General features: G+C 48.8%; 1 protein-coding gene across 1 annotated transcript; it reads right to left on the reverse strand.

Moving 5' to 3' along the window:
• Nucleotides 1–3,265: 3,265 nt before the first annotated feature.
• On the reverse strand, nt 3,266–13,672 carry LOC131703078 (reticulon-4 receptor-like 2; the record flags this gene model as incomplete). The annotated part of the gene is made up of 4 exons (XM_059005943.1): nt 3,266–3,471; nt 11,308–12,037; nt 12,747–13,004; nt 13,487–13,672. Coding segments are annotated over 4 exons (1,380 nt in total), but the record flags the coding sequence as incomplete, so codon positions are not given.
• Between the last annotated feature and the right edge of the window lie 1,614 nt (nt 13,673–15,286).

Consider the following 15,286-nt stretch of genomic DNA (forward strand, 5'->3'; position numbering starts at 1 on the left):
TTCCTCTGTTCTTATAATTTATTGTGTTGGGTTTTTGTATTTTATTGTGTATATATATATATATATTTGTTATATATATTGTATATATTTTGTCTTTCGGACGCGTGTTGCGTTGGCCTTGGCCCACGCGCATTTTGCTTCCCTTCACTATACAGAGGAAGACAACCACCAACGTGCAAAATCCCCAGCATCTTCAGGTAGGTATTGCACAGCATCAGACGCCGTACCAGCACTTAGCGTCTCCGCATGGCGGGTCAGCTGACGCTTAGGCGTCTGTGCTAGTGTTCCAAACTCGGTACTCGCGCTTTGGCGCTCGCGCTCCGGCGCTTTTGGTGTCAACGCTTGTGCGCTTGGTGCAGCGCTTCGGCGCTTTGTGCAGCGCTTCTGCGCTTGGTGCTTAGTGCTTCTGCACTTGGGGCTCAGTGCTCGACGCTTCGACGCCTCGACGCGCGCACCCTCGACGTTTGACGCACGCACCTCGGTGCTCGACGCTTCGGCGCTCGACGCACGCACCCTCAACGCTCAACGCACGCACCTCGGCGCTCGACGCGGCGGCGCTCGACGCACGCACTTCAGGTGCTTGACGCTGGTGTCCGACGCTTTGGCGTTCGACGCGCGCACCTTGGCGTTTAATGCGACAGTGCTCGACGCACACTCTTGGTGCTTGGCGTCAATACTAGACGCTTCAGCGTTCTACTATGTCTGGGTTCCACCGTTGCGTGACCTGTCAGGCCAAGTTGCCTGCTAGCGACCCTCATGAGGACTGCGTCGCATGCTTGGGGCCGGACCATGCCGCATCTGCCCTGGCAGATAGGGCATACTGCCAGCTATGTGCGGAGTTTCAGACACGCACCCTTCGCCAGAGAGCTAGGAAGGCAGTTGGAGGTCGTTCCCCATCCTCGGGCTCGTCCCACACCGTCTTGGCCCCACCATCATCTGTCGTGTCGCTGCCGGTGACGTCTCAGCTCCCTCTGAGCCCATCTTCCCAGCTTACAGCTGGTCAGAGGTCTCCAATTAGAACCGAGCTGGGTGCAGTTGCGCATCTTTTGGTTAAGCTGGCTCAGCTGAATGCGCGAGCACAGGGCAGGAGCATTGCTTCCCTTGTGGTGGCAAGGAGGCAGCTCTGGCTCTCTCAGGCCAGGGTACAGGAGCCTGATAAGGCCCCTTTGCTAGATGCTCCTATATCCCCGGGGCACACGTTTGGCCCAGCGGTGGAGGAGATGATGCAACGCTCCGTCAAGGCGCGTGAGGCGTCGCAGCAGTTGGCTAAGATGTGGCCAAGCAAGCCTTTCCAGCCAAGGCAGCCGCAGGAGCGCCAATGGCGCAGGGCGCCGCCACAGCAGCAAGCGCACTCACAGGGCAGTAAAACCGTCCCTTTGGGGGTTTCAGCACGCAGCCAACCCGCGTTTGCAAGACCGCAGCGAGGAGGGTGGCGCCCCAGAGGAGGTAGCAGACCACGCCCTCGTGGCTCTGGCCAGGCCCCTCGTGAGCGAGCGCAGCCTAAGCAGCCCTGAGAAACCCCGGCAGCCGTTAACCCACCCCTACACTGTTCCACAGCTCCTGTTCTGGCAACAATGCACCAACGACATCTGGGTGCGCAAAACTATACTCACCGGGTACACCCTTCAATTCCGGTTAAACCCCCCCCCCCCCCTTCAGGAGAGTGGTGGTAACTGCAGTGAAGGACTCGGTTCAGTCCTCAGCTCTAAATGCAGAAATACAGGCATTGCTCAAATAGCGTGCCATTCAACTAGTAGACCCTGCTCTGACCGACCAGGGGTTCTACTCCAAGTACTTCCTAGTGCCAAAAAAGGACGGTGGGCTCCGCCCTATTTTAGATCTGTGAGTACTGAACAAATACCTATGGGTGTTGTCGTTCAAGATGCTTACGCACAGGCACATTGTCCAGTCTGTCCGGCAAGGCGACTGGTTTACCACCGTAGACCTCACAGATGCATACTTTCACGTTCCCATCTGTCCGGGTCACAGGAAGTACCTACGTTTCGCATTTCAGAGCAGGATCTACGAGTTTTGTGTCCTGCCATTCGGCCTGTCTCTAGCTCCTCGAACCTTTTCGAAGTGTATGGACGCCATTTTAGCCCCCTTGCGGGCTCAAGGCATCCGACTGCTGAACTATCTGTACGACTGGCTCGTCTGCGCGCAGTCAAAGGAGCAGTTGGCACAGCACACAGCTCGAGTTGATGGCGTTCCATCCTCCTCCTTTTTCTTCCCCAGAGGAAGAGCGGTTACACATGCTCTGCCCTGTGCGGGCATTGAGGTGTTATATTGATCGCACAAAGACTGTGAGGCAAACAGAACAGCTATTCATATGCCATTTTTCTAAAACTTTGGGTCAGCCGTTGTCTAAGCAACGCCTTTCTCATTGGATAGTGGATGCTATTCAGTTAGCATATGATTCTATGGGCCTTCCGCCACCAGGGCAGTTGAAGGCACATTCCACTAGGGGTATGGCAACATCCTGGGCCCTCTTTAGAGGGGTGCCGATGTCTGACATTTGCGCTGCAGCCAGTTGGGTTACACCGCATACATTTATGAGGTTTTACCGGTTAAATGTACTGGAATCCTCTGCTCCGTCATTTGGAGCATCTGTGTTGCACTCTATGACGCCTCAGGTTGCGGACGTCTAGAGTGGTTGACAATATGGTGTGACTATTCCACCTTGGGACAGGTGTCATTGCGAGCATAGACGCTGAGGCGCAGCTCCGCATATGTGTAGATGTACTGCCTACGCAGTTGCGTTATGACGTAAGGCTGTCCTACTGCCGAGAATCCTCCCTCGCGACGGCTTGGGTACATTGTTCCCATACCTTGATGGTTATTTTCGACTTGAAAGGGAACAATAGGTTGTGGATGCAACCCCGGTTCCCTGAAAGAGAAAATAACCATCAAGCCGCCAGGTCGCTCTGGAGGCCTTCACGGCCTGAAGGGCAAAAGAGGAGGTGACTCTCCGCGCGCTGCGTATAGTAAGCTCCCAGGGGGGCGGGCTCACACGGCAGCTTGCGCGGAGGCCTATCGGCAGCTTTGACATAAAGCTCAGCCAATCCCTACTGCCTGACGGCAATGTCCCATACCTTGATGGTTATTTTCTCTTTCAGGGAACCGGGGTTGCATCCGCAACTTATCGTATCGATCCCTCTTGTAAGATTGGCGAGCGGCTATTACTCTTTTCTACTACATGAGGCCTCGTGTAGTTGAAGATACCGTGTGGAGAGCTGTTCTGGTGCTGTAAGGAGACCCCACGGGCCTAGCAGCTCGGCTGAATCGGCTGCATACCCCGGCATCCACCGCGGTTCTCCCGCCGACCTTCAGGCTTGGAACAGCGCCTACCCGGCACCGATTGACTTGGCACTGGTGTAACCATCTCCGTGCCGACCGCGCCCACCATCGGCACAGACTGTCTCGGCACCGAGTGTTCGGCACCGACAGCGTTCTCCTCGGCGCCGATCCCGCCTAGTCACCATGTCAGTGCAGTCAACTGAGTCCTCCGCTGGTTTCCACCAGGGCGACCAGTGCGCGACAAAGCTGCCCAGTCAGGATGAGCACCGGTCCTGCGCCAGATGCTTAGGGGCAGACCATGCGGTCAAAGCACTGGCGGGTGAGTTGGACTGCTCTCCATGCAGGAAGTTCTCCAAAAGAACTGAACGCAGGAGAGCAGCCCCATCCCCAGCTGAGTATCTCTCCCCAAGCCATGGCAGAATGAGGTCAGTGGTTCAGGGTCCTCCTAGGACCCCACGTCAGATTAGAACTCATTAATTAGAACTACATTTATTTATTACACAAATAATAATCTCTACATCTGTGAATAACTTATTTTAACATGCTTTGTGTTTTAGTGGTCAGATTTAATTTACCAGCATCAGCCAAATCAATATTGTTGTGCTACATGTATTCATTTATAGCAATATTTATTCAAACATTTTAATAATTTCTATATTTAAAAAGTATGTATTTCTACGTGTATTTGTTTACATTTGCATTCATGTATTTATTCATTTATAAAATCGTGCTGTGTTTTGTACTTGCTCTTACTAGAACTGAAGTCATTGGGCCCGATCTTGGATAGATTTGCGCACCACTTAAACGGCCGTTATGTGCAAATGCGCATAATGTTCTATATTCGAAACGTCCTTTTGCGCGTCACAATCCATTCTGCGCTGTGCAGAAATAAAATGTATGCATCGCACAATATGGGGGGAGTGGCCGACAATATGCGTGATCCTGCTATTTTCAAAAGTATGTGCCAAGCACAAAACCAGTTTTGCGAGGCATAGAATAACGCTTTTAAAAAGCAAGCGTTAACTCCGCGCACATCCCCCCAGGACTCACACAAGCACGGAACAGCAGGAGCTTTCCAAGGTACCGCTATGGGAAACACCCCGCGAGCGCACAAGACTCCGTCCACATCTACAGTGGGACTATTATATGGTGATTATAGGACAGGAATTCAAAAGAACGATTGTGATAATTGCTTCACTGTTTAAAAAAAAAACATGTTTAAAAAACAATCTGCAGGAAGCTGCTATCTCGACCGCTCTTTCAGACTGAAACATTAGGCTACTATTTACTTTTCTAAGCAAGCATTCTTGGTGCTGCAAGAATAGCTCCCAAAACAGAATGGAGAGTACAGTACGGTATGTGACATAGACCGAGCTGGCAAATACAAAACAACTGTCTGGAGAAGGAGCGGGCTCTGGAGGCAGGGGAGCATAGCGGAGGTAGAGCCAGTCTTCTAGTGCAGGTGGAGTGGAGAGGTCGAGTGGGGGTGTAGGGAGAGATGAGGGTCTGGAGGTAGCTGGGTGCAGTCTGGTCAAGGCATCTGTAGGCTAGTACAAGAGTCTTGAACTGGATGCGAGCGGTGATCGGGAGCCAGTGGAGCGAGCGGGAGTAGTGGAGTAGCGTGGGCGAAGCGAGGCAGAGAGAACACCAGGCGGGGAGCAGAGTTCTGGATGAGCTGGAGCGGACGGGTGGCGGACGCAGGGAGGCCGGCCAGGAGGGAGTTGCAGTAGTCTAGGCGGGAGAGTACCAGGGCCTGGACCAGGAGCTGGGTAGCATAGTTGGTGAGGAAGGGTCGGATTCTTCGGATGTTGCTCAGGAAAAATCGGCAAGTGCAGCCAGAGTGGAGATGTGCTGGGAATAAGAGAGGCAGGGGTCCAGGGTGACTCCAAGGTTCTTAGCTGAGGAAGAGGGAGAGAGTGTGGTAGATTCCAGAGGAACAGAGATGGAGAGATCAGAGGAGGGGGAGGAGGAGGGAAAGAAAAGGAGGTCAGATTTAGAGAGGTTGAGTTTGAGGTGATGCAAGTGCATCCAGGAGGAAATAGCAGACAGACAGGTAGAGATACGGGAGGAGATGGTGGAGTCAGAGGTGGGGAAGGAGAGGAAAATCTGAGCATCATCAGCATAGAAATGGTATGAGAAACCATAGGATGCGATGAGGGGGCCCAGGGAGCGGGTGTAGAGAGAGAACAGGAGAGGACCCAAGACTGACCCTTGGGGGACTCCAGTTAAGAGAGGGTGAGGTGTGGCGGTTGCTCCACGCCAGGTTACCTGGTAAGTGCGGTTGGAGAGGTAGGAGGAGAACCAGGCCAGAGCAGTGCCAGAGATCCCCAGGTCAGCGAGAGATGATAGTAGAATAGAGTGATCAACAGTGTCAAAGGCAGCCGAGAGGTCGAGGAGAATTAGGACAGAGGAGAGAGAGGCAGCTCGGGCACACTTAAGTGAGTTGGTGACAGACAGGAGGGCGGTTTCAGTGGAGTGAGCAGAGCGGAAGCCAGATTGGAGAGGGTCAAGCAGAGAGTGGTTGGACAGGAAAGCAGAGAGCTAGCGGTGTACAGTCCGCTCGAGGGTTTTGGAGAGGAAGGGTACGAGGGAGACAGGACGGTAGCTCTGGAGGGAGGTGGGGTCGAGGGTAGGTTTTTTGAGGAGGGGAGTGATAGAGGCTTTTTTGAAGGCAGAGGGAAAGATACCAGAAAGTAGAGAGGTGTTGAGGAGGGAGGAGATGAAGAGGAGTAGAGTAGGAGCAGCAGCTTGAAAGAGGTGAGTGGGGAGGGGGTCCAAGGTACACGTGGTGGGTTTGTGACCCTGGAGCAGGGAGGAGAGGTCAGAGTCTGAGAGGGGCAAGAAGGTGGAGAAGGGGGGTGAGTTAGTAGGGGTTGCAGTGGGTGTAGGAGTTGGAGCGGGAGGGGGTGCGGGGGAGGGAGAGGTGTTAAAGAGTTTGCGGATATCTGAGATTTTAGAAGAGAAGAAGGAGGCAAAGTCATCAGGGGAGATAGAGGAGGGAGGAGGAGGGGGGGAGGGTTTAGGAGGGAGGAGAAGGTAGAGAATAGTTTACGTGGGTTGTTAGTGGAGGCTTGGATTACAGATTGGAAATAAGCACATTTAGCAGAGGAGAGAGTAGAGGAGAAGGAGGAGAGGAGAGTGCGGTAAAGGTCTAGGGCAGCAGGGAGTTTGGTTCTCTTCCATTTCTTTTCAGCAGATCGCAGTGTGATTCTTGCCGAGCGGAGCGCAGAGGAGAGCCAGGGATGGGGAGGGGAGGAGCGAGCAGGACGGGAGGTGAGGGGACAGAGGGAGTCGAGGGAGGAGGTGAGTGAGGAGAAGAGGGTGGAGGTAGCAGAGTCTACGGAGAGTTGTGAAAAGGAGTCGATAGGAGGGAGGTGAGAGAGAGCAGTGGAGGCAAGGACAGAGGGGGAGAGAGAGCGGAGGTTACGGCGAGAGGTGACAGTGGGGGTAGGAGGAGCAGGGAGAGGGGGGAGAGACAGAGAAAAAGAGATGAAATAGTGATCATAGAGGTCCAGGGGGGTGACAGAGAGGGTGGAGGGGCAGCAGGCCCTGGAGAAGGTGAGGTCCAGTTGACGGCCAGCTTTGTGGGTAGGAGGGGACGGAGAGAGACAGAAGTCGAAGGAGTGCAGGAGAGGGAGGAATCCAGCAGAGTGGCTGGGGTTGGAGAGATGGATGTTGAAGTCACCCAACAGGACAGTCGGGGTAGACAGAGAGGGGAGGGAGGAGAGTAGATAGTCGAGTTCATCCAGAAAGTGAGTGAGAGGCCCAGGGGGGCGGTACAGAACAACGAGCAGGAGTTGACAGGGAAAGGTTAGTTGGACTGCATGAAATTCAAAGGTATTGACAGAGAGCGAGATGAGATCGGAGGGGACAGAAAAGAGTAAGGAGGGAGAGAGGAGAAGACCCGTCCCACCTCCCCGTCCAGTGAGACGCGGGGTATGGGTCAGGACGTAGAGAGAGGACAGGGCAGCAGGAGTAACAGTGTTATCAGGGGACAACCAGGTTTCAGTGAGAGCAAGGAAATCGAGCGAGAGGTGGGAGGCAAAGGCAGATATGAAATCAGCTTTGTTAGCAGAAGAGTGACAGTTCCAGAGTGCACCAGAGAGTGTGCGGGAGGGGGGGAGAGGCAGAGAAATGAGGTTAGAGGGGTTGGAGGAGCAGCAGCGGAGGGAGGGCAGAGGACGAGGACGAGAGGACAGAACAGGGATGTGAGAGACAGTCATAGCAGGGCAAGCAGGACAAAAGGCACAGTAGGAGCAGTAGGGTGGAGGGTACAGACCTGACTAGTAGATAGCTTCTTCTAGAGCCCAGTTAGGTTTAGATCTATTGGAATAGCGTCTCAGCGCAGGCCTCCCCTTGCTGGACTCCCACAGCTAGACTCCCGGCTCTTTTGTTGAGGCTCTTCTGTTGGCTGGCGCAGAAATAGGCTGCTTAATATAAAAAGAACAACTGCGTGGAAACCAATCAGATAGCAAATCAACTTCTGTACAATTAAACCACTCACCTGGTACTAATCACACACCAACTCAGCTAATTCAAACACCACCTTACAAAGTTACCAAATGTAGTTAATTAAAAATTACTTGAAGCAGGAACTTGCCTATTGCCTCAGTCCCTGGTTCCTGTAGACTGACCACTATTATATGCCCACCCTTAAATAGAGTTATATTTAAGAGCAAGTAGTAACTGCAGTAGAGTATTTAATTATGGATGGACCAAACTTGCAGGTCGCCACTGTCACATTTTCCAGGAAATCACGGCTAATACTGAGAAAGAAAACAGATGAGAACCTAACAGAAAACTAGTGAAAAACACTGCACTGATTAACTGAACGGGTCAAATGTAGCCTACTGAATTACTGAATTGATGAATTGTTGAGGGGGGAGAGTGGCGCATCCAGCTGAGGCGCTTCATCTGAAATGCAGGGTGTGCCCTATAGCCTGGAGATCGCTGGTTCCAATCCAGACTATGCCATCGCCGACTGTGGAACAATGCCATCGCCGACAGGAACGCCGAGGGGGCGGCGTACAATTGGCAGAGTGCCACCCGGGTTGGGAGGGCTTAGGTCAGCTTGGTAATCATTGTCTCAACAAGCTCCAGCAACTCCTGTGGCGACCGGTCGCCTGCGAGTTGTGGGCGGAACTGCGTTTCCTCCAACACCGCTACAGCCAGGTGCGGTTGTCTTTGCTGTTGCAGTGTGACAAGAGGAGGGTGGCTGACGGCGTTTGTTTCAGAGGATGCGCATGATGAGTCTTCGTTCTCCCGAGTCGATACGGGAAGTTGCAGCAGCGCCATAAAAATAACAATTGGATATTCCAAATTGGGAGATTTTTTTAAAATATTACAACAAAATAAATTAAATAGTTAAGCTTCAAAAAATCTATTTTTGACTGAGCGAGTTAAGTGTGTACGGTATCCTGACAACACAACACGTTGAAAACACAGAAAAGACATTGAGAAAAAAAAGTTTCCTATTTCCTGTTTAATTAAGAAAATACAATAAATAAAGATTATTCTCTTACTTGTCTTCCTGCCATATCCCCTCGTTTTTTCATTTTTTCGTTTTTTTTCTGTTTGTTGTTGGGCTGCCATCTTGGTAAGAGCTTGTCAATTGTCGCATGTGAACACATTCCCTACCAAAATGTCCAGTACAGTACAGTACCGTGCTGTTAGATTAGACTGGACTGTATTGAATTAGCTGGCTCTCAGATCCCCAGTACAGTACCGTGCTGTTAGATTAGACTGGACTGTATTGAATTAGCTGGCTCTCAGATCCCCAGTACAGTACCGTGCTGTTAGATTAGACTGGACTGTATTGAATTAGCTGGCTCTCAGATCCCCAGTACAGTACCGTGCTGTTAGATTAGACTGGACTGTATTGAATTAGCTGGCTCTCATATCTCCAGTACAGTACCGTGCTGTTAGATTAGACTGGACTGTATTGAATTAGCTGGCTCTCAGATCCCCAGTACAGTACCGTGCTGTTAGATTAGACTGGACTGTATTGAATTAGCTGGCTCTCAGATCCCCAGTACAGTACAGTGCTGTTAGATTAGACTGGACTGTATTGAATTAGCTGGCTCTCAGATCCCCAGTACAGTACCGTGCTGTTAGATTAGACTGGACTGTATTGAATTAGCTGGCTCTCAGATCCCCAGTACAGTACAGTGCTGTTTTTAAAATCCATAAAATGTTGTAAAAAGTTAAATTCCTGAGATCTAACAATTATGAAAATGAATGAACAAAATAAACAAATAAAAATACATAAATGAAAAAAATCAATACACAACTTTATAAACAAATTCCTAAAATTACACAAATTCAGTCAATCCAACACCTTTAGAAAAAAAAAAGTACAAAGTAACACGGAACAGTCCATTTTAGATAGTATAGGGGGTGATTGGTCAAAGGCTATTGTGCATATTATTATTATTATTATTATTATTATTATTATTATTATTATTATTATTATTATTATTATTATTATTATTATTATTATTATTATTATTATTATTATTAGTAGTATTAGTATTATTATTATTATAGTATTATTACTAGTCCAAACTCCCTCACCCCTCTCTTTGACTGCACCTAAATGGACCAGTCCCTTAAAAAAAAAAAAAAGTCATTTTCCACTGAAATTAAATAAAATACACGCAATTTCAAACTAAAAAGAAAACAGTTTCAAATTGTAACACCTGAAACACATTTTGTGTGTATATATATATATATATATATATATATATATATATATATATATATATATATATATATATAATCTTTAAACATCTTAAAACAGTTGCAGAATATTTTGTAGGGATTTTCGTAGCAATTAAGAAAGTCAAAGAGAGAGAGAGACATAAAACTGGGAAAAAAATGGCAAAACACTTTAAAAGAAGTGTAATTTGTAATTCATTATGAACAGAGCTGCACAGAGCAGGTCTATAGGAAACTCAACACTGCAGAGCTGCACAGAGCAGGTCTATAGGAAACTCAACACTGCAGAGCTGCACAGAGCAGGTCTGTAGGAAACTCAACACTGCAGAGCTGCACAGAGCAGGTCTGTAGGAAACTCAAGACGGCAGAGCTGCACAGAGCAGGTCTGTAGGAAACTCAACACTGCAGAGCTGCACAGAGCAGGTCTGTAGGAAACTCAACACTGCAGAGCTGCACAGAGCAGGTCTATAGGAAACTCAAAACTGCAGAGCTGCACAGAGCAGGTATATAAGAAACTCAACACTGCAGAGCTGCACAGAGCAGGTTAAAAGGAAAGAGAGATCAACACTGCAGAGCTGTACAGAGCGAGTCTATAGGAAAGACAAAATTTCATTTTTTTATATAACTTTTTAGATTAGTTCCTTTTAAAACAGTGCTTTCCCTGGGTCTCTCTCAAACACTTTCAATGAGACTCCCTATCGCACAGCAGTTTCAATGAGACTCCCTATTACACAGCAATTTCAATAAGACTCCCTATCACACAGCAGTTTCAATAAGACTCCCTATCACACAGCAGTTTCAATGAGACTCATCCTATTTCACAGCAGTTTCAATGACACTCCCTATCACACGGCAGTTTCAATAAGACTCCCTGTCACACAGCAGTTTCAATGAGACTGCCAATTGCACAGCAGTTTCAATGAGACTCCCTATCACACAGCAGTTTCAATGAGACTCCCTATCAAACAACACTTTCAATGTGACTCCCTATTGCACAGCAGTTTCAATAAGACTCCCTATTGCACAGCAGTTTCAATAAGACTCCCTATTGCACAGCAGTTTAAATGAGACTCATTATCACACAGCAGTTTCAGAGCAGAGCTGGTCTATAGGAAACTCAACACTGCAGAGCAGTAATTGAATCGTAATATCTTTTCAATATAGACTTTAAGGGGAAATTCACAAATGCTCTTCACATGGTTTCAGGAAAAAGAAAGTGAAGGGTGAGAGAGAGGGAGAGGGTGAGAGTGAGGGAGAGAGAGAGGAGAAAGAGGGACGCGTCTGGACAAACACCTCTGGATTTCCCGTTTGCTTCTTTCAAACAATCCAACTTGTAACAACGAATAGTGGAGTCTTCGTTTTCATATTTCTCCCAGTAGTCTTGCTCTTTAACTTTCGTCAATGTGGACTCAGCTTCGTAACTTTTGGTTTGACTTTTATCTGGACTGATGTAACTGTTGTCTTGCTGTTGTCCTTTCTTTCCATCCAAGCCTTTAGATTTGTCCGAATTCCCCCCGCTTGCCTTGCCCGATTTGGGGAACCACCATCTCGTTCTGGTGCTGAAGGTGTAAGTGACGCGGGCTCTCGGATAGTAAGGCATCATGGGGCAGGGAGCGAAATCGATTTCTCTCAAGAACCTCAAATCTAGACCTTTCCTTTCCTCGGGACCGGCGCAGAGGATCTCGGAGCTGGAGATCCGGACCTGACGGAACCATTCCCAGAGAGGGCGGGCCTGGCAGGAGCAGCTCCAGGGGTTTCCGTTGAGTCTGAGGAACTGCAGGGACGAGAGATAGTAGACGGCCGAAGCAGGGAGGTCTGTTAGGGCGTTGTTGAAGAGGAACAGGGTGGTGAGGTGACCCAGGTCCCTGAAGGATTTGCAGTTGACCCGTCGCACTCGGATCTCGTGGAGGAGGAGCCTGTCCAGGTTGACCAGCCCTCTGAAGACATTTTCAGACAGGACTCGGATTCGGTTGCCGTGGAGGAAGAGGTGAGTGAGATTCACCAGGTCTGAGAAGAGATTGTCCTGAGAGGGGGAGAGAGAGGGAGGGGGAAGGGGAGGGACAGAGATTGATATTTGGCACAAAATTCAGTACTACCAAAAATTTGTATGTTAAATTATGAAATTAAAATTATTTGTGTTATAGCTCTCCTGTATGTATCTGCCTCCTGTCAACCCCACCAGGAGCAGGATTGAGACACACTGTATTAGATAGGATAGAGGGGGCTCTCCAGGAGCAGGGTTGAGACACACTGTATTAGATAGGATAGAGGGGGCTCTCCAGGAGCAGGATTGAGACACATTGTATTAGATAGGATAGAGGGGGCTCTCCAGGAGCAGGATTGAGACACACTCTATTAGATAGGATAGAGGGGGCTCTCCAGGAGCAGGGTTGAGACACACTGTATTAGATAGGATAGAGGGGGCTATCCAGGAGCAGGATTGAGACACACTGTATTAGATAGGATAGAGGGGGCTCTCCAGGAGCAGGGTTGAGACACACTGTATTAGATAGGATAGAGGGGGCTCTCCAGGAGCAGGGTTGAGACACACTGTATTAGATAGGATGGGGGGGGTGGGGGGGGCTCAAGGAGCAGGGTTGGAGACACACTGTATTAGATAGGATGGGGGGGATGGGGGGGCTCCAGGAGCAGGGTTGGAGGCACACTGTATTAGATAGGAGGTCTCTCTCTCTCTCTCTCTCTCTCTCTCTCTCTCTCTCTCTCTCTCTCACCTGGATGTGTTGCAGCAGGTTGTCCTGCAGGTAAAGGAACTGCAGGCTGTAGAGTTTTTTGAAGATGTTTCCGGGCAGGGTCCCCAGCTGGCAGCGGTATATGTGCAGGCTCTGCAGCTTGTCCAGCCCCCGGAAGGAGTCGGGATGGAGGGTGCGCAGGGAGGGGTTATCCCCCAGGTCCAGCTCCTCCAGATCTCGCATGTCGCTGAAGGAATCGGGTTTGATGGAGCAGATGTTGTTGGAGTAGAGCCACAGGACCTGATGAGAGGGAGAGAGAGAGGAGGGGGAGAGAGAGGAAGATCATTTTCAAGCTCAATTTCGAGTTACAGTCAAACCTGTATTAAGAGACCTGCACTCAAGGGACAGTCAAATAGTGTCTCTTAAAAGAGGGACCCCCCCATACATTTTCTATTTGTCTCCGACATCCTACCTTCCTGTAATTATATATGTATGTTTAAAAAACTCTGTAAAAGACTACATATATGAACAAAATAAGTACTGGAATTGAATTACATTTAGATTATTGTGTGGGCTTGCACGTTGTTGTTTGAGGACAAAAGCTTGAGTGCGTTTGTCTATCTCCAGCCTCTCCCAGCCGAGAAGGAGTCACTGCGGGGGAGATCGCAGCAGCAGCAGCAGCAGCAGTGGTGAGGCAGACATAGTCTTAAAAACAATTTATAAATTGGGGGAGAAAAGGGGGTTACAAATAATTGTGAAGTGTGAACAGGGCAAGATGGTACCTGTGTCTGGAAGCCGAAGGACTGCGCCCGCAGCTCTGTGATGCAGTTGTTTTGGAGGAATACTCTTTGGCTGTCGTAGGGAATGCCGGCCGGCACCGCCGAGAAGTTCTGAGACTGGCAGCTGACCGTCATCGGGGAGAGGTAACAGACACACAGCCTGGGGCAGGAATAGGCAGGGCTAGGGGAGCAGACTGCCAGCCAGAGCAACAGCCAGACAGACACCGAGCCTGCGTGGGGAGAGAGAGGAGAGAGTGTGAAGAGGAGAAGGGAGGGGAGAGAGATAGACTGATAGATAAACAATATGACAGACAAGACAGAAAGGCAGATAAACAAATATACAGACAGATTTGAAGTCATGTCTCAATGAACATTTGTGGCACTGCCACTTAAATTGAATGTTTGGTTCTACATGGTACAATAAACGTACCATGTGTTGCGCCTTAATTGGGCAGCACGGAAGCCTGGCCAGGTTCCAAATACATTTCGAGGTTCTTATTCGCTGGAAGCGGCAGCGTTGTTAATGGAAAGATTGTTTTAGACAAGTATAAATAGTACCTTTGTTACGCCATAGGGGGGAGCTGCTTACCTGCCTTTTGAGTTCCTGTCGTCTCCTTAGTTCCTGTTTAGAGACTCTTCCTTGTTTTTGAAAAGTCCGCGGCGTTCTTTTTCCCGGGGTGGTTTGCCATGGTAGAGCGATCCTGTTTACCTTCGACTGTCGTTCTTGTTGGAAGTTGATTTGTTTTTTTATCAGCAAGTGCTTTGTTCCAGTTTCAGGCTGTTTAGCCGGTGTTGTTCACCTTTGCTGCCCACGATCGCTAAAGCCTGGAGCCGGCTTGTAATGCACCACGTTGCTGATGGGGTTGGTTTTTCAAGTGCATGTTCATAGTTTTTGTGGATTACTGGTCATCATCTTCCGAGAGGATCTTCAAGCAAGCGGGTACCCAGGAGTTTGGTGAGATCGTTGTTTTTTTATTTTTGTTGCGGGACTGTTTTGTTTTTTTGTTTTATTTTGTTACTTTGTTCTCGCAATGGATATTTTGCTGGCTTGTTTATGTTTTGTTTTTTTGCTCGGAACTTCTTTTCCATCTTGTTTTGTTGAACAGTTTCAATTATTTTAGCCAATAAATGTTTAAGGTTATCCCGTGTTTCTATAGTGTATTTATTGGGGGATCTCGCGTCCTTGATGCACTGTCGCTTCGCCCTTCCCCTTGTTAATAATTTGAGTATATTTGATACAGGGAGGTAATCCTGCCGTTGGGATTAGTTTTGTGCTAAGAGCGAGACGTTACAGATTGGTGGCCCGTACGGGGAATGTTAGACATTTTGTTTAGGCTGAGTTTATGGATTTTCAAGATGGCAGAAGGTGAAGATCACGAATATATACAGGATAGTATGGATTTTGCAAATTTTACTGCTGGTCCAGGTGTCACACGTAGACAGCCGCTAGCTGAGTTAACTTCAAAGTTGGAAGAGTTATATATCAGTGAATCCCCCACAGCTGCTCAGGGAATAGCTGATGATAGTAATGTTCCCGATTTTGGTTTTATTTTCAGTAAGATGGAGCAAATTACTGCACGTATAGACAAACTGGAACATGAAATGTCCATGGCATCTCAGAGCAGTATCAATCGAGAGGAACTGTTAAGAACATTTATTGATAACAAATTTGAAAGTATTGATAGTTCTGTGGCTAAAATGCTAGATCAGTTGGAGAGTTCAGTGGTCAGGTGTTTTGAGCGAAGGGAGGCGAAATGGCAGGCAGAATTAAGGGATATGCGGAGCAGAACAAGCACTCCGAAA

The sequence above is a fragment of the Acipenser ruthenus genome, chromosome 32 (genome assembly GCF_902713425.1).
Source record: "Acipenser ruthenus chromosome 32, fAciRut3.2 maternal haplotype, whole genome shotgun sequence".
In the NCBI taxonomy this organism is placed as follows: Eukaryota; Metazoa; Chordata; class Actinopteri; order Acipenseriformes; family Acipenseridae; genus Acipenser; species Acipenser ruthenus.